The sequence below is a fragment of the Accipiter gentilis genome, chromosome 33 (genome assembly GCF_929443795.1).
Source record: "Accipiter gentilis chromosome 33, bAccGen1.1, whole genome shotgun sequence".
In the NCBI taxonomy this organism is placed as follows: Eukaryota; Metazoa; Chordata; class Aves; order Accipitriformes; family Accipitridae; genus Astur; species Astur gentilis.
The window spans coordinates 15,659,349-15,678,095 of record NC_064912.1 but is presented as its reverse complement, the minus strand read 5'-3'; the positions used below and the strand labels follow the sequence as shown (position 1 = coordinate 15,678,095).

General features: G+C 39.4%; 1 protein-coding gene across 3 annotated transcripts in view; it reads left to right on the top strand.

Moving 5' to 3' along the window:
* Positions 1–422: 422 nt before the first annotated feature.
* CARD11 (caspase recruitment domain family member 11) overlaps positions 423–18,747 on the top strand; it is a 47,812-nt gene continuing 29,487 nt past the window's right edge. For all 3 annotated transcript variants that reach the window (XM_049791467.1, XM_049791466.1, XM_049791468.1), the window contains exon 1: positions 423–651. In XM_049791467.1, coding sequence (XP_049647424.1) covers positions 639–651 — 13 coding nt within the window. In that variant the 5' untranslated portion in view covers positions 423–638. The remainder of the gene's footprint in view (positions 652–18,747) is intronic.

Genomic DNA, 18,747 nt, shown 5'->3' with positions numbered 1-18,747 from the left:
TGTGCACTGAGAAGCAAGGGCTGATGCTGTGTAGTTGGACAGGCGCAGCACCACTAAGGTTTCCCTTTTGCCTGAGGGAAACGTGCACTAAAAGTCTGGAGAACTAGAAGTGAGGCGGTGGAGACAGCCTACTTTTTCATCTGAGCCAGTCGTTCGTGCTTCTGCTGAGTCTGCCCACTGTTCTTCCTGGGGAAGGGGCAAAAGTGCCTCTTTATTTGCTTACATTGATACTTCAGGGCTCTGCTGTCACCTGCATGCAGAGTCATTTGCAAACAGACTGTATCACTGGGGAGCAGAAATGTGTTTTTTTTTAAACCCTAAGCAGATTTATAGTCTGGTTTCCTGTCAGATCTTTGCATTTTCCTTCTCCGCCCCTCCCAGCCTCTGACACACTTTTTCTTACTTTCCGTGTAGCTCTCTGTTCATTCTGATGCCAGTGCACTTGCTTCCTTCATTCCCAATTCTCCGTAAACTTTTGGCACTTTAGGGGCCAGGGGGTGTTTTGCTCCTTGCGTTTCCTTTACTTTTCGACAGCTGCAGAGCACAAATAACCTCTCCAAGACTCCTGGAGAGACGCTGACAATTGAATGGAGGCGATGTAGAGAGGTTCAGCCTGCAGCAAGACAGCCCGGTCACTCATGAGCACCCAAGGTAAGGAAAGCAGCTGTCAGATCAGCTCCACCTCACTGCCGGCTAGGACAGCACTTGACTCTAATCACTACAAGTCCCACTTTCACCTTTAACCTTTTTTGTGTTCATTTTCAAGAGTATGTTTCTTTGAAAATGATTGCATTCGCGCCTTCCTTGCCCTCATCAGGTCTCGTTGTACTTTGCATGCGCGGATACTTGGAGCTCAGGGTTCAGTGAGGTAAACAGGCTGTAGCTGGAGGTGCAAACGTGTTCTTAGAAAAGTGTGCACTGGGAAGGAGAGTTGAAATGGAGGTCTAGAGAGGGGAGATGATAGGACTGATCATGAGCACTGATCTCCAGGGAATTTCTGGTTCTACCCATAGTCTGTTGTGCCCTAGCCTTTACTTTAAATCTCTTCACTGGGGATTTATGCTTTCTGTTAACTAATAAAATCTTTCCTCTTTTTTTTTTTTTTTTTTTTTTCTCTCTTAATTTGTTCTTCTCACTTCCTTTATTCTTTTCTCAACCCTAATGTACCTCTTATTATCTTTTTCACCATCTTTTTATGCCTGTTTTTCATCAAGCTTATTTTCTGTGACAAAGGTTTCCTTTGTTCATTCCATTCCTTTCCCTCCACCTTCTCTTTCTTGCCTGTGCAATAGACTGTACATCCTCCCCCATGTTCTAAATCTTTCTCTCCTTCCCCTCTGTCAGTTCCTTCTCTGTCTTGTGTTCCGCTTTCCCATTGCTCGTCTAGCTTCTCACATGCGCTCCTACTTCATACTCCATCTGCTTTCTCATATACACAGCATACATTGCTGCCTCGCAAAGTTAATTTTGCATGCACAGTGGTGTTGCCTCTCCACTGGATTGGCCTTGCACACACATTCTGCTTTCCTGTCTGCCCTGTTCATGTACATGTGCAGGATTTGCATATTTGGAGGTTTGGGGATGCATCCCAAAATACAAGACCTTTATACTTGCACAGCTTCCTTCCAATTCTCAGACTCATATTTAGTCATTCACAACAAATAACTGCTATCATCCTGTCTCTCTGTTTCTTTCTGTCTCACAAACAGAATTTTCTAACACCTGTAACACACCACAGCTTCCTCTCCACTCACAGACAGCCTACCCTGACTTTGTATATTCTCTCCCTTCTCTTTCTATCATCCCACTCCTTCCTAAATTCTTACCGCAACTCTCCACCAGGTTTCTCTATCTGTTTTTATCTTGATGTTGCATTCATATTGGGAGGAACTACTGATGCAGATGGTCTTACTCTCTGCTGTCTTAGCATCCCCATTGAGTACCTGTAGGGGAACTGGAGGAAGTATTGCAGTCGCTCAGCTCCTCTTTCCTTTGCAGAATATGCAGGCTGCAGCAATGCTTAGTGATGGGACTGAAAGTAGATGAAAAAACAGGAGAGGACAATTAAAAATGTCTCTGGAAAACTGTAAAAATAGTTCTAGTTGATCATAAGCCTTTTTACTAAACTTAATAAAGTTTTAAACTTCCTGCCCCATAGCAGAACTTCTAGTCTGACACTGATGTAGTTTTTTGTCCTGTTGATTCCCATGGGATTCCCAGTCTCGGAGGTAGAGGTTCTCAACTGTGATGCTGTATTGGGAGTAACTTTGCTCCTAGGATCTGGAAATGGGTCATTTCTTTTATACCAGATATATTGGTGAGTCACCAAGATCAGGCATGGCTAAAAACTGCATCCAAGGACAATATCTGGTATTATTCCTTGCTTAAGTTTGTAAGCTTTGAACCAGATATGACAAATAAGTACATTTCTTTGATGAAGCCTTTTAGCCTCACCTTCTTAAGCAGGACTATTGAGACTGAAGGTTTATTTCTAGGGATGTTCGGATGTGGGCTTTTGGGGACTGAATAAGGATCACTTATTAAACTCAGCTGAATTAATAAGAGAATTATTTTGTGGGAGAATTCTCTTAGTGATCTGTTCTGCTCTCTCAAATTGTCCATCTCCTTATGAGTGAAAGGAGCTTAAGTTTTATGTTTGCAATTATAATATATCCTTTCTGATTCAGAGCTAGCAAACTGTGGCCTTTGAGCTGTGAGCATTCTCTTCTGAATACAGAAGCAGGTACATTAAAATATCTTTGTCTTTCGGATCTTGCAAAAAGTCCACAAGCCTAGAACAATAAAATACGAGATGTTCATTTTATCCATACAGGTCTAATATGACTCTGTCTTACTCTGTTACAACTCATCTTGTGATGTGAAAAGTACTTGTGTTCCTTTTAGTCATTCTGCAAAACTTGTATGATGATTTTGTGCTTTGTTTTTTTCAGTATTCTATGCCCCCATTACTGGTTCTTTTTGTAAGGCCTTGATGTCTCCCAGAAATAAATTGGCTCAGACACCATCTCTTCTCTCTCTCTCCCTCCCTCCCTCCTTTTTCTTTTTCATCATGATAGCTTGCTGTCTGTTGAGTTAAAAATGGGCATTGTCAAAGTTGGGTTGCAACAGTTGTAAGGGGACCTGGAACCAGAAATTCTTTTTTTTGTGTGTGTGTGTGTGTATGTGTCTAGTTTCTTGAGTCATGTGTCTGGCAGAGGAGAAATTTCAACTGGAAAGAGCCTGGAAACTTTCCATCCTCCCCAGTAAATTGGTATATTGAGGGGGCCAACCCCACAACAGAAATTTAGAACCGCTTGTTTGACTCCCTGTTCTTATGCAAAGTTACTTCCAATTAGATTTAACTCTGAATTAAGAGAAAAATAAACTTTCAACATGGGTGAAATGAGAACCATCTGACTGCATGTATCTGTTAAAATTAAAGGCAATTTGAACCTTCTCTAGAAGGATGCATCCCAAATACCTGGGATATGCTGAAGAAATCTGAATGTGATATACCAAATGACCTTGGTTTATATACTGTTGCTTGGTGAAATTTTTAATCAGATATATGGAATGATCACTCACAGAGGATACATTTTATAGAGATCCTTATTTATCCCAATATTATGCCTGTATCATTGAGAGAGAACAAGGTACTCACTTTTTAGCAGATGTCTCAACTCTCTCTTTGATACCGAAATGCATGTTTCATGAAATACTGTTTCACTTAGATGTGGTCATTAAGGTTGTGTAACTGATGGTGGAATTTGACCTATGGCAGCTTTCTTCATCAGTAGCCTCCATAGCACTCTAAACTTAAAAGAACAAGGAATATGGGACCAGGCCTTGTGACTTTCAAACTGGAGGGTAAAACCGTAAACCTCACCAAGTTTAGTCGAGTTTTGCCACTGATACCAGCAAGAAATTGTTTTTGTCTTGGCTGTTTTGTCACTGCTGTCTGTAGGATTTGCATTCTCAGAACACTGTCCGCTTTGCTGAGAATACAGTATCTGCAGTGAATCTGCAATTCCTTTTTCAGAACAAATGATGGGGTTTTCTCAGGTGTACATGTAATAAGATTCTCCATCTCCTCCCTTCCCCCAAACTCTCTCTTAAGTGCTGCCTTCACCCTCTAGTCTGGGTCAGTTATTTAATGGCAATGAACATTTTCAGGAAGGTAACCTTTCTGCTTGTGATTTGTTCAAGGACTCTGGAATTATAATGGTTGCTGTCAAATGTATATAATTGGTCTCTGTGGCACACATCCAACGAGTGATAAAAGCTTCTTTCTCTCTACTTCTTTAGTCAGTATTCTCTCCGTATATTACCCTCTCATTTTTCCTCCTCTCAGGCAAAAGGAGAATACAGTGCCAGTCTGTTTAAAGTGCAATTTGACAAAACAGCAGATCTGCCATGTACCCCGTCATGGTGTGTCCCAGCTGTGGGCAGTGGATTACTCCTTGGCAGGAGGTTTTCACACTGACTTTAGTTAAACATAAAGGTCTTTTCTGAACTTTGATTTTGAACACCTCTCTTCCTTCATAATCTTCTGCCAAATATTTGGACTCTAGGCATGATGATTGTGAGTACCTTGAATTCACATGCTTAGTGATCTACAGGGGGTACATTTAACATTTTACCAGCGGGTAAGGCCTTTGTACTTTTTTATACAAAAGGCAAACACAGAGGGGGTTTTTCACGGCTCATAAAAGTACATTACTAATAGCACCAAAAGTTGGCAAAGTGTTGTGCATTGTCTGCTATCACTGCTGAACGTGTAGTGAAGAGAATACTCTTCTTATGTTAGTCCTGCTAAACCTATTTTATCTCCAGTGCTGGATGGGGCATTACTTTCTAATGCTGTCTACTTCACTGAATCTGTTTAGCAACTCAGGAGGAAAGACAAATTTGTCAAATCTCACTGGAAATCTATAAGAAGTGTCAAACAAAATGCCATAACATTCTGGTTTTGTCAAAAGGATAAATGTGTATACAGCTATGTATGTGATATTATTTGTAGTAATTGTTGCCTCAGTGAATTTGCCTGTGTAAAGTAACATTGTGTAGTATTGACGGATATACTTGTTCTGGTCCCTGAGGCCAGTTTGGCCTTACCGAAAGATACCTGTTATTTGCCCAAGTCTGATAGTCAGCCCTGTTTTTTTGTAGTTCAGGGGAGGAATACAGCTTCAGTGTAACCAATGAAAGGATTCCCACTGGCCTCCTGAGCGCTGGTTGTTTGCTGGCAAATTTTCCTCAGGTTGTAACTGAGGCGCTGAAGAGTAAATTTAACGCAGGGTTTCTTTTTAAAATGGGATAAGGATTTTTTTTTCCCATTTGAATGCAGAAAAAGCTGTATGCTAGCAGTACATATATGGTTATCATTAGCAGTTAATGGATTGTTTCCACTTCATTTTTTACAGCTCTATATGTGTATAAACATTTCTAATCTAGCTGTGCCCATACTTGAAATCAGTGTGAGTATGCTTAATAGCTTGTTACACACATTTAATATATTTGAGCACAAAAGTACGTTCCTCCAGGGTTTGAAACACCAATAAAGAAACCTTTCAAATGTTTCCTTCTGTGAATTCTGAATCCTGAGCAAACTGGGAAAGCACCCAAAGGTTGCTTCAACTCTTTTTCTAAAGATTACACCAAATATACTTCATTTCCAAACTACAGTGCAACTGGTGATTAAAGCTTTTCTCCTTGATCATGAACTGAAAGATTATCACATTTATAAGATCATTTGAAGGCTTTTGGCTTTTAACATCTCAATTAAAATACCTGTGACATTTACCATTCACTGACCAAACTCATCTGTTGCATGAAGTCTGTGTTTAAAAGAACATTTCCTCCCTGGTTGCAATTTTGCATGGATCCTCTCCGAAGTCTACTGGTGCATCCCAGTCTTTTACAAGAACAAGTCACAGTGTCTATCCAGCAGCTGCTGCCTGCATCTCTATTTCTTGGCTTCTTCTGAAATGTAGAATTATAGAATTGTTTAGGTTGGAAAAGATCCTTAAGGTCATTGAGTCCAACCATTAACCTAACACTACCAACACTAAACCGTGTCCCTGAGCACCACATCAAGGTAGTTGTCATTCCATATGTTTTTTGTACTTTATAATGATGTAGTTAGTGACATCATCAAACTCATTTCACTAATGGCATGCACTGACCGAAAATACAAAATTCCATAAACTTTTCCCACCTTCTTTACTATTGCTGAGCTGATTTTCTCCTGGTAAAAAAAGCCAAGCTTAAGATAAGACTCTTCTCTGCTACTACACTGCTAGTCTTCCTTCACAGTTCCTGCCAAAAGAAGTTAAAATAAGTCACAATATTTAATTGTTCAAGAAGATTTTGGGTGTGTTTCATCCCTCCAGTAACATATTCCTGTATTTCCAGTTACATATTTTTCAGAAAGGCCCAAGACTAACTAGTTTTGTTGTAGAAAGTTTAATTTCCTTCTGTCTTTTATTATCACATTTTTGCAATTTATGCCATGAAAGATATCAATGTGGTATGAAACAAAAAATATTTAAACTTTTGTGTTAGGTCAGAAAAGAGTGTGTTTTTTATCTGCTTTAGTTGTTAGAAAAAAGTGAAGGAGTATTACATTTCCTGTAAGGCTGGAAACACTGCATCAGTTTTTCTTTTTTTAATCTGCAAGTCTGTGGTCCAAAGGAAAAGTGATACTTGGGCATTTTCATATGGAGCGTTACAATACAGAACGGTGTTTTTGTGACTTGTCCATATCCATAGTGAGAGCAGTATCCAGGCAGTTTTGCTGGATTAAATGCTATTGACACTTCCACTGAATCACTGAACAACTAGGGTTGCACACCTGGGATAGTGGTGTCTGGCTCAAGAGTTACTTTAGAAGCCATATGAGAATATGATATCAGGGCGGACTGAACTTTTTCACCGGCAAAGGACAACTGGAAAATGCTAGGTCTAAGAAAGAAATGGTCAGAATTTGAATGCCACTTTGAAGGCTGTGAATCAGTACAGATCTAAGAACAGTCTCTGCACAAAGGGATCAGAACAGTAAAGATAATTTGAACATTCAACTACTGAGGAAAGAACATGAGAAAAGGCAGAGGGTGGTTTGTTACTGTTATTTTGGTCCTCACGGGACGTCCGAAGTCCTCTCTACCTTCAGTCTGACCCGTTTGTCTGACTTGCCTCACTTGTCTTGTTTAATATCTCCTTTCCTCTTCCTCTCTGATTCTGATTACCATCCCATATATGGTAGTTTCATCAGGTGAGTGAAGATAACTAGCAAACTTCTCTCTCTACAGCATGCTTTGGAACTGAAGGTTATCTGTCACCTCTGGTTTGTGACTGATCCTAAGGGGAATGGAGCAATGCATCAAGCACAGCAAATGAAAGAAAAAAAAAATCAGAGGGAAGGCAGATATAGGCCATTTTGCTTTAGCAAGGTTTCTAGACCTCACTGACAAAATCATATTTTCATCTGGGAGATTCTTCTACTTCTTTTCTTTTCTCTTGTGGAGAATGCTTAACACATACAGCTGGCTGTAGTAGTCCAGGTTGTTCAGGTGGTTGTGCTGTGTTTCAGACAGTGTGGTCCAAAACTGATCCTCTGGTCCTGCATGTAGAGCTGCTGTAAAGAGTCAGACCAGAGTATCAGACTCTGTGGGCTGTGCAGTGCCACATCCCGGCATTCCGTATGATGCTCTACATGTCTAGAAGTGGGTTACTTCCCACCTTCCTCCAGCCCTCACGTGGAGGCACCAGACTCTGTAGTCTCGGACCAGAAATTCGTTCTGCTGTGAATTTGGATTTACACAAGCCCAAGAGGCAATGTGCAGCTGTCTGCTGCCCAAACCAGCAATACTTATTTCCTTCAGAGAAAAACATAGTGAATTGAGTAAACACCTTCTGATGGCTGGATGTGGGTTATAAGCCACCAGCTGGACTGTTCTGTCCTGAAAACGAACAGCAACATTTTTGGCCAAGTGCTAAAAGTTTGCATATAAGAATCCAAAAGGAGCATTGGTTATTGCTTTAAACTTGCTTTATTCTTTAAAAATATGCTTTACCAAATTATCCATTTCAGATCCTCAAACTGTGGAATGAGAATGTTTAATTCCTTTTTTTCCTTGCTAGGATGAGTGATGTCAGTAATATTAGAAAGAAACAAAGAGTTATTCCAGAAATTTGAACTAGGGTAAGTCTGATATACAGAGACTGACATCACCACTCCACTGAAGATACCAGGGACTATGCATATCAGTTGTTTGAAGAAAGTCGGTAGTCCTCACTCAGCTCAGCTCAACTCTACCATTCACCTCATCATCACAACTGCTAATAAAATGTCCAGTGTTTCCCAGGTCAGTCTTGATGATAACATCTCTGGGTTGTGGCTGTTTGCTATTGCAGGCGAATGATAGTGTAACAGCAACATAAAATTGTCCTCATGTGTATGAAGCTAGGCAAAATAAAAATTGGTAGTGACTTTTGATATTTTTGGCTTTGCATTTTGAGTAAATGTTATCACAGGAGAGAGCAAGAGGCAAAATTCTGTTTTTGAAAGACATTGTTTTGGGGTTTTTTTTGAGGTCAGATTTCAACTCACTGCAATTAAAACTTTGCCAAATTTTATTTTAAAACTTTCCTGAATTTTATTTTTCTGGTAAGACTTCTGTTTCCTAGTGATTAAAAAATTGTTGAATTTGTGGAACGTTACTAGGAAGTATTGTCTGAATGTTGCAGTATCTCTGCTCTTCATTCAGATTAACTGCGACTGGTGACTCACTGTGTTATGTGGGACAACATTCCAAAAATGCTGAACAGCTTCAGCCTCTGAGGCTGGTTATGCATCTAGCAGCAACCCTGCTGAAGACCTGGCTTTGGCCACTTGTTGCTGTGTTTGCACTGCCTTTTGTGCCCTGTTGACACAAGCATTTGCAGAGTAATGTGGTGAGCTGGATGAAGAAACTGATTCAGCTGAGACTTAACCATGCAAAAAATTATTTTTTTTCTGCTGGACCACCTCCTCCCAATGAGAAGCAGGAATGAGCAGCCAGAATTAGGCTAAGGACTCTTATGATTTCTGAAAGTTGTTAAACTCCAAACTTGTCAGAATTGAATCCTTAATCTCATATCTGTTAATGAGAACATAGGCTCCTGCATATTTTTATCACGTTTGAAAACAGGACATAGGTAAATTGGGCTCTTTTTGCATTTTTTACCTTTTTTAAAAAATATATTAAATATATTTTAAAAGACAAAGAACATGAATACTAGAAAGGTGAAATATCAGTCTTCCTTCTCACAGCTTCTTGACTTTCAAGCAGGCAGGGATACTAGGACAGAAAGGGCTAATTCTAGGGGAGAGAATGGTCAGAATGTCAAAATGTGGTTCTGCTTCCTTATTTTTACTTTCTCCGAGCCAACAGTTTTCTTGAGGTATGCAAGGAGGAAAATCAAGACAGAATCTAGAAAACGAACCGTTCCTAAAGAGGCTCCTTGCTGCTTTTCATCAGAATATGTACTGCCACTTCTACTAGGAGGCTTTCAGATAAGAGGTGGAGGGAGATGCTCTCTCTAGGTTTAGCAGGGCAGCTGATCGTCAGAACCTGTAGGCTGTGCCCTGGCTTTTGGCAACGCGGGTACATGAGTATCATTTACCCATTCTGTCTGCTTATCCTTACAGCTAGTATGAAAAAGGTGCTGTACTCATTGGCGGCTGCCCTGAAAAACGAACAGTACTTTTTAAAGCATTATGAGACCGTCAGGAGAAAATGAGTCTGACAGCATCCAGGAAAGCTTCACTGTCCCTGAATTGCTCCTGCCTTACTACATGGAACATTGCTTGATTCTCAGGAAAATGGAAAGTTTCTCAGTTTCATTGCATGAAACTCCTGATTTCCATTACTGATAATGAAGAAGAGCTGGTTTTGTCACATTGCAAAGCAGTAAACTTTTATAATGCTGCAACCACATTCTTGGACGCTTCCAGATTTCAAGTCACATCAGAGAGTGTACAAGAATTAAAAAGTTGCCCACCCATGGGTAACCAGGACCAGCACTAATAAAGCCCTTTTTACCCTGGTGAATGTTGTCATGGAGAGTGACCAAGGGGCATGCCCACACACAGAATTACTCCAAAAGCTTTTCTAGCAATCCAGGAATTATTAATAATTACTCGCTCTCAGGACAGGTCCTGTAAACACTTCCTCCCACACTAATTTGCTATGAACAATTTCAGTGTGAGTGTAAGGAGAAAGTACAGCTTTGTGGTTACTGTAGTTCATCAGCCCTTTCAGAACTCTCCCACGGCACTTGCCCACTTCTCACTGAGTCCTCTCCCCTGTGATGTTCTGTATTTTCTGCTCCCTCACCGAGGCACCTCGAGGAGCAGCAGCAGGAGGACGCCTGTCCCTGCCTTCAGCCCAGGTTACCATCCGTGTTGCTCTGCAGGGAAACGTGCTCATGTAACCCTCACGTAATCACACAGGCACGGGTGGGCAAAGGCAGATCAAGAGCTCTTGTCCTCTCAAGAACTCTGGAGAGAAGATGGTAAAGGTAGCTCACAGCAGACAGAATTTCACCCAGTAATGCCAACATCAGTGCTGATGTCAGCCTAGGACATACCTTCTACGAATGCTAATAATGAAAAGGCTGGACACATTTCCTATTTTAAAGAGGCTTTTTAAATTCTCCATATGCTTCCTTTAAAAAAAATTCCTTTAATCTTTTTGATGTTTGCAGTACCCTGGAGAATAATATGAGTTCTTTTCTCAGTTGATGAGTGTATCGCTTTTATAGGATTTGAAACACTTACTGACCTGGGTAGCTTATGACAAAATAGGATTTTCAATTCAGATCCGACCTGCTCTATCTTGCTTCTGTTTCTAATCCAGAGTGAACCTTATCTGTTGCTATTTTGTATTTCGCATGATGCTATATATCACGCTAGAGTAATTACTGCCACAGAAGATAGAAGGACCTTGCCATGAAAGTACAAAACATGAACACAGCACATAATTCTTAAAAGATCTGAAACCTGAGTGGAGGAAAGCAGGAGTTAAACTGGCTCCTGCATAACAGTTGTTTTGTTTTACGCTTGATGTTCCATCCCTGTGCCTAATTCCTCAGTCTCATCTTCCGTGGTGACTTCGTTAGCAATGAGATGCTAATTAAATTTCATATTTATGATTAGAAAATAAAATCATTGGACCTTTTTTAAATAGATTTTTATGAGTTTTGGCTCAGTTAGCTGAGTCAGCAGTATAGATTCTGCAAGGCTGAACTTACCGGCTTTGAAAAAAAAAAAATAGGGCAAATAGCAATGGAAGGAGAGTCTAATCTAAAACCTCCTATAGTTTCTACACTGTATTAGTTTTTGAGCGTAAGAAAAATAATTTTGTTTTCGTTCCTCATAGAAAGAAATATTGTTAGTCATGTAGAAAGAACCCTTCTTTTATTATGTCTCAGATGGTTCAAAGCTTAAAATTTCATCTAATTCTTAAAATCTGAATTGTACTTGGAGACAATATGCTGAAACGAGATTGATGCATCACCAGCGTTCACCGTCACCTGTTAGCTAGGAAAATATTTATTTCATGGATTCAGAAGGGTTAGAATTAACACAGGTAAGCACTGACACACAGTGTCTGCCCTCTTCCCTGTGGAATGTGTACCATTGAAGAGTTCATACAATACTGGAGAATCAGAACCACTTAAATACTGCTGCCAGCCAGATTTATAGGTGCTATACAGAGCAGTTTCTTATTCATGTAAAAATTAGCACCTCACAAAGCTGTAAAGGCCCATTTTTCAAATACTTAGCATTTGAAGAATGTTCCAGTTGTGAAAAGATTTTTGAAAGAGCTCTGCTTCAATTTAAGCGTATAAGAAAGACCTGATTTTTAAAAGTGCTTAACACTCAGCAGCTCTGTGATTCATAACGCTATCTTATCCTACACTCTGAGGCAAGTCTTGCAAAAATCTGGCCATTTATTTTGATGCCTAAATGCCACCTACGCTCTTTGAAAATCTGACCCTAATTACGAGTTGTGCCCTTGAGTAGGAATGAGAAATAGGGGAAATCAATCCTCAAGTGTGGGAGCCATTTGCTAGTGCTCATATTGCATGTAACCTTACTTCATACAGAAGTACAACACTGCATTTAAAACAATGGCTTTTCTGCACATTCTGCAAATGCTTTTTTGTTAGCTTGTGGTACTTTATGAGGTACAGTTAATGCAGATAGCATATATGGAATTGTTATGCTTCTAGGCATAAGTTAGGAGAATAAAACCAAACTTCCACTGACTTTTAGTTGGTTACCACCCTTTGTACTGTTAAACATCTTCTCCTAAAGATCAGGATTTGGGTGCATAGAATCCTGCAGATCTTGCTTTTGTAATATTGTTTGTAGATGCTGTTGTAACAGCAGCTGCCTGTGCTTAAAGACTGGGATGCTCACAGATGGAGTGTAATTCTGGCATCACTTTACAGTTGCTTTTTTTCACAAATATTTATTTCCACAGTCAGCAGAGAATTCAATAAAATTCTCATACTTCTTCTTATGTTGACTCATTCTCAAGAACCACACCCAGCTGAAGATGGATAGCCAGATTTCTTGCTATATAAGTACTTTGCCTCTTTGGTCTTTTCAAAAAATACTAGTTAACCATGAACTGAACTGGCCAGAGTTTCCTGATGAGACCAGAGTTTAGTCTCTTCCAATGGTTAGTTAATTCTTCTGGGTTAAAGCTTTCCACATGAAAGCTTTACAGCATTTTATTCTGTATAATCAGAGCAATTAACTTAGTTATGGAGAAAGCAACGGAAGATACTTGATTCCTTCTTGCAATGCTTTGAAGGTAGGAAATATAGAATTGCCAAGAATTTGGTATTATCTCTTCCCCAAGAGGTTACCACTTACAGAAATAAAGTACAGTCCCGTTAAGTAAAGAATCTGACAATTTTTGCTTTAAATTTCTATAGAAGTGATTTAAAGGAGCCCTTCTGCAGGATGGAAAGTGAATTGTCTTTCTGTTTCCCAGAGACTGCTTTCCTGCTCCTAATTGCAGGCCTTCCAGTGAGGCTTCTTTGATGACATAGAATTGTTAATGAACCCCAGCCATAGTATCTGCAGGAAAGGAGGACCTGTTTGAGGTACTCCTCAGGTCTTTCCTGCTCCATCCGTAGTGCGCAGCTCTCTGTGGCTATGAGAACACTTCCTCTAAGACTTTCCTCTGTAATGGTGTCATATTTGAAAGTTACCCACAACCTCTGTTCAGAAGAAAAGGGAAGTAAGGCAGCCCCCAGCACCTTTCTATCTACTATATATAGACAGTGAGTTTGAGAGAGAGGATGGTGGGTGTATGTTTCCGGAGCTACGTGACACAGTCCTGCGACACTGGTACAAGAAGAGAGAGGACACAGAGCAAGAAAAAGAGGAGGTGGCCAGAAAGCTTAAGTGGGAAAAATCTATTCATAAAACAAGTACAACCATTTCCATGTGAAAGGAGAATTCTAATTTCCAGCAGTAAAATAGCAAGCTGCTCCTGATTCCTGGTGAGGTTTTGTCCTTCCTAGGCCAGGCTGCTTGTGATCTATTGTAGACTTTTTCTTGTCAAATGGCATCCAGTTGTCTTCTGTGTGTTTTGTGCTCTGCTGGCTGAGACGTTCATGCAGCTTTAAGCAAGCTTACAAGGATAGAAGATTTTGTCAATGAGCAGAACATCAAGGACTATGACAGTCTGCGACTAGGAGTGAAGCTTACTTCTTCCAGTGACTTTGAGGTGGAAAGACTACAGGTATTTGTTATGCAAGGCATGTGCGTCATTCTAAAGGCCATAGACAAACTAGAATGTGCAAGACAGCACTCTGTTCTCTACCATTAGGGTCTATTTTAAAGTAATCATTACAAAGAGGTCACAAAATGGAATAAGGAATACATACCTGTTCTATCCACGTGAAGTGTGTTTACATAAAACGAACAAAATGTATATGTGGATCATAGCAGCCATCACCCTTGGGAGACTGGGCGGTGTATGATCCAACAGAATATATTGTTTGCAATTAAGACCTAAACGTGAATGGATAAGTCTTCACAGAGCTAGATGGGGAGCTATTATACCTTTGCACAGTGCATTTAAGATATTCAACTGAATCGTATTTTCATCACAATCAGTGCATGCTGCTATTATAATGCAGTAAACAATTTGCATGTGGGTTATTTTTCATGTGTTTGGAGTAGTATTGTTTGTTAAGATTGATCTTTATAGAAGGGTTATGAGAGTTGGCTTCTTATTTGTTCATTCTTTGTATTTTGTGTATTTTGACTAACTGCAGGATTCTTAATGTAGGGTTCTGTCTTATTTTCCTGCCATGTTATAAAGACTGCTATATGAAATACTATTTTCAAACTTTCTTGGGCCATGGTGAGTTACAGTGAGATTATCTGACAGTATTCAAGATTGGAGTGTAACCTTTTCTGTTGTAAGAATGGCCTACGCATTTACTGTCAGTTGTTGCTGAATTTGGAGATTGTTAAACTAGAGTGCAGTCCTCCCATCTAATGTGTTCTGCAATATCCTTTGTCTGTGGATGAGAGTATCACCTACAAGGAATCATTATCTGACTGCATGGAAGATGTTCTTCTCTGAGTGGTTTTTGTTATTTTTTTAAACTTGCGTAATGTAAGAGTTTGTAGAAAGTGTAAATTTTTTTAATAAACAGACTAAGTATCAGTTTTGTATGGCAGAGCTACACTTCTTTCTCTTTTCCTGTTTTATGTGACTCGTTATATTAATAGAAGTGAAGTGTTAGTAACACCAACGAGAATCAGGCTATCTGTGCAAGGGTTATGTGAGTTTCCTATGTGTGTATGTATCAGCTAATGATTCTTTGTCCTTACCAGGTTCTTACGTAGCTCAGTCTATGCAAATCCCTCATGAACACTGGCTCTCTGTACCAAAGAATGTGCTGGTTTTTGTAATGTAAGCACACATTTACTGGGACCTAACCTACGATCATCAAACTCATTTGCATGTTTGGGCAACTTGAATTTTTAATGCCGGACTTCTCCTAATCACACAGGACTGTACGTTTGCCCCCAGCTGTGCCTCCTCCTTCTCATAAGCTAGTGAGAATCTCGTTATCAATGGTAAAAACAGAATCAGTCAGTCTCAAGAAAAAATTAACCTGGGACCTAGTAATGACTTCTGAAGCATTTGTTGGACCAGCATTCTCATGAGCCCTTGGCAGCCTGAGGATGACAGCTTCTGTTTTAGATCTTGGCTTTTAGCACAGATCAGTTGAAAGGAAATGCTGGTGTCAGTAGCTAATGCTGCACTCAAGAAAAAAAGGCCAGCTATATAAACATATTTGTACTACATTAGCACAGTGATTTCTGTTGTCCTCCTCATCATCATGCATAACAGGATGGAGGATGTGTAGATTAAAGCATTTAGTAAATGTCAGGCTTTCAGCTCTCCACTGCTACTTTGCAAATCTTTTCAAATGGATGCACTAAATTCCTGTGGTAAATTGTTTATTTAAATTATTGTGCCATTATCTTGATTTGCATGCTCAGAACTAACGCTAACTTCTGATGTGTCAGGATCTGTGGCAGGGCTTTCCCTATTTATCCCTTCATTTGCTTTGCACCCCACGTTCCTTCCCTTTGCCTTTACTAAGGTCTTTCCTGTTCTCATCTCTGTCTTACTTCTGTTCCTCACTTTCATTCTGTTGAGTTCCACTTTCTCTAACTTTCTTTTTCTTTTCCTGTTCCTTTTTTATATTTCCTTTTCCCTTGACATCACCATTTTTCATCTCCAAATCTCGTCTTCCTCTCTCCTCTTCAGTTTTTTTTCTCCATTTCTGAAATCTGGGTATCAGATTCTTAAACAGTGTGGGAAAACAGAATAATATCCATCTAATCACCAGTGCAGACATTGCCATCTGAAGGGACAAATCTCTCTCCATTGACCCTAGAGGGCACCTAACCAGTGGCCAGAAACCAACCTTTAGAGGGCATTCTAAAGCAGAAGTATACAATGGTGGAATGAAGTTTTGAACAGACCACTTTCCATTCACTAGAGAGGAACTAGATTTCTAAGTTAAACTAGATGCCTAATTCAAATTAGTGAGATGAATCCACCCTCTAAATTTGCTTCTCTATCAGAAGTGCTTAGACGGTATGTTAGTGAGGGAGCTAGAAGCATCTTCACTATGTGTAGAAAATAGTGACCCATAGAAAAATGACAGAGTCATCAAAATATCATTTAAGCTATTTGTACAGGAGGATTTTTCCATTTTCTTTGTTTATTATTGGTAATATATGTTCTACAACCAAATCTGATTGGGTGTTGCATGTTCGAGGTAGCATAATCTGCTGTTGGTTTGCTATTGAGACAAAATTAGTCATTTCCTTCCTGTGTGATAAGATGATAAGAGCTCTGAAGTTCTAAAGCTGGCAGACTTGAGGAAGATGTAGACTTTAGATATTCTCACCAGATGGAGTACAAAATGGGAAAGCATAGATCTCAACCTTTTATGAAACAGAGATCATTACAGGATCCTAATAAGTATTACTGCACTGATTAAGGTCTTTTGCAACAATATTTCATTGGGCAGAACAACATTTTTAATGTGTAAATAGGTTTTTTTCCTCCAGAAAGTGATAGGTATTTTATAGAATTTCATGCGCAATTTCAAAAGCAGACAAAAGCTAAATGTAATAACTGTGGAATTCAGTGCAAGGATTGTTCAGCTCTTAAGCAATATTATCCTGCAATATTGAAAAACTTGTGTGTCTTTGTTGCATAGCGTTTTCTGGTTTAGGTGATACTAAGCAAACTGTTGGGTGTGCTGACTAACAATACTAATAATTGGTCCGTGCTTTATGTATGCATTACCCTTTCTTTTTTTCTCAGATGGAGTTTTACATGGATCTGTTCTTAGGAGAGTAAATAAAGGCAAAGGAAGAGATAATTAAAGAGAGTTCCTATAGTATTAATTCTTCTGGCCCTCTTCTGTTAGGACAGGAATAGTGATTAGAGACAAATCTCTGATTTATTCTGTTGCTTTCTTCTTTTTCATAGAGCAGAGGTACTGAATAAGAGTAACATGGTAGAATTCTTCATTTCTTTTTCTCACTCGGTTGTTGAGCTAATAGTTATGAAAATGAGGGGAATTTTCTTTCCCTATTCTGCTTGTGGAAGCAAGATGAATATGCCTCCAGAGCTCTTTGAACCAGCTAGGGAGTTTGTTTTGGTTACCTCTGTCTCTCTTCTGTTCAGAAAATGGGAGTAGTATTTATGACTATAGCTATTATCTGGCTTCACTGAAGATCTAGCTTCACCTCACTGAAGCCTTGCAAGTCTGCTACTGTTTGGGGTTTTTTTCGTAGGTTGTGTGTAACAGGAAGATTGACTCAATGGAATTGAACAGAATACTTTGTGTGAAAATAATCCTATTTTGTGTTTAAAGCTTCCTGCTCTTCTATTACTTTGGTATATCTTATTCTGTATTTTTCTTTTGTATTTTGTTGAAACTGTGGTGTTCAGTAAGCTGGTTGAATCTTTTATATAAAGAGGGAGGGGGTTCTGATAGATACGGAATGGTTCTTTCCATATACAGCCACTGTGACCTAAAACAGAAATACAGCCCAGTCCATTCAACGGTGCTGCTGGCTTCAGAAAGTATTCTAAGGCCTGCAACATTTGAAGTAATAAAACTGCACTAATAATAACTGTTTTTCTAGGGCCTTCCTATCTTGCTGATTCCAAGTGCTCTGCAGTCACTAATTAACTAGTCCTACCTTGTCATAAAAATACTTCTTACCAGCCTTGTTTTCAGGAGGGGACACTGAGGTAGAAAGAATGAATATAAAGTGCACGTTCTTAAGGGCAGATGAAGACACAGTCTCCTCTCCTTTGGGAGTCCAGATTTAGGCACTTGTATGGAAAAAATTTGTGAGTATAGCTAAGCAATGCTATGTAGTTTAATCAATGTATAAGCCTTTTAAGAGTGGTTTTCAGTACCATAGAACAACCAGCAGTGCAGCCAACATAATTGGAAACTGCTGGTATTCAGCATTTCAGAAAGCCAGGAGTGCAAATAGACCTCTCCTGTCCTTAAGCAAAGGAATATAATTTCCTTATCACACCTTAAACTGTGACTTTCCTCCAAAATTAGAAATAGTTCTAAATCCCTTTGTGGTTTTGTGGTTCTCTGATAGTGCAAATCTGCACATATCCATACAAGCAGCTTTTGAGAAAATCAACCTGTTGTTAGACTTTATCATGTGAGGTGCTATACAAACTTGAGGGAGAAAGGGTATTGCCCCATGAAATTGAGATACGCATAGAAAGAGGATGCAATACAATACCCTCAAAACATTGAGGATAATTATATACACAGGTTTAAAGTGCTATTTTAATCTTTATTTTCACTTTAGAGTGTGATAATTTATAGGTAATCTTTTCCTGGTTTATATAGACATATTTAGTATTTAACCTAAATGTCTGTTATTCTTAACTTAGAATTTGCACAAATATTTTGTATGTTGTGGTTTCTTTTTAAATACTGCCAGTCTGTGAACATCTGTGGCAAATGCAGAAGTCCAAAACATTAAAATAGATCAGCTCTTCCAAAAAAAAACTTCCTCCTGCTTCTCAGTATGAGGACAATACCCTTTTCTCATATTTCACAAAGGAGATATCAAGAAGTCAGAAAACGTAGCTGAAG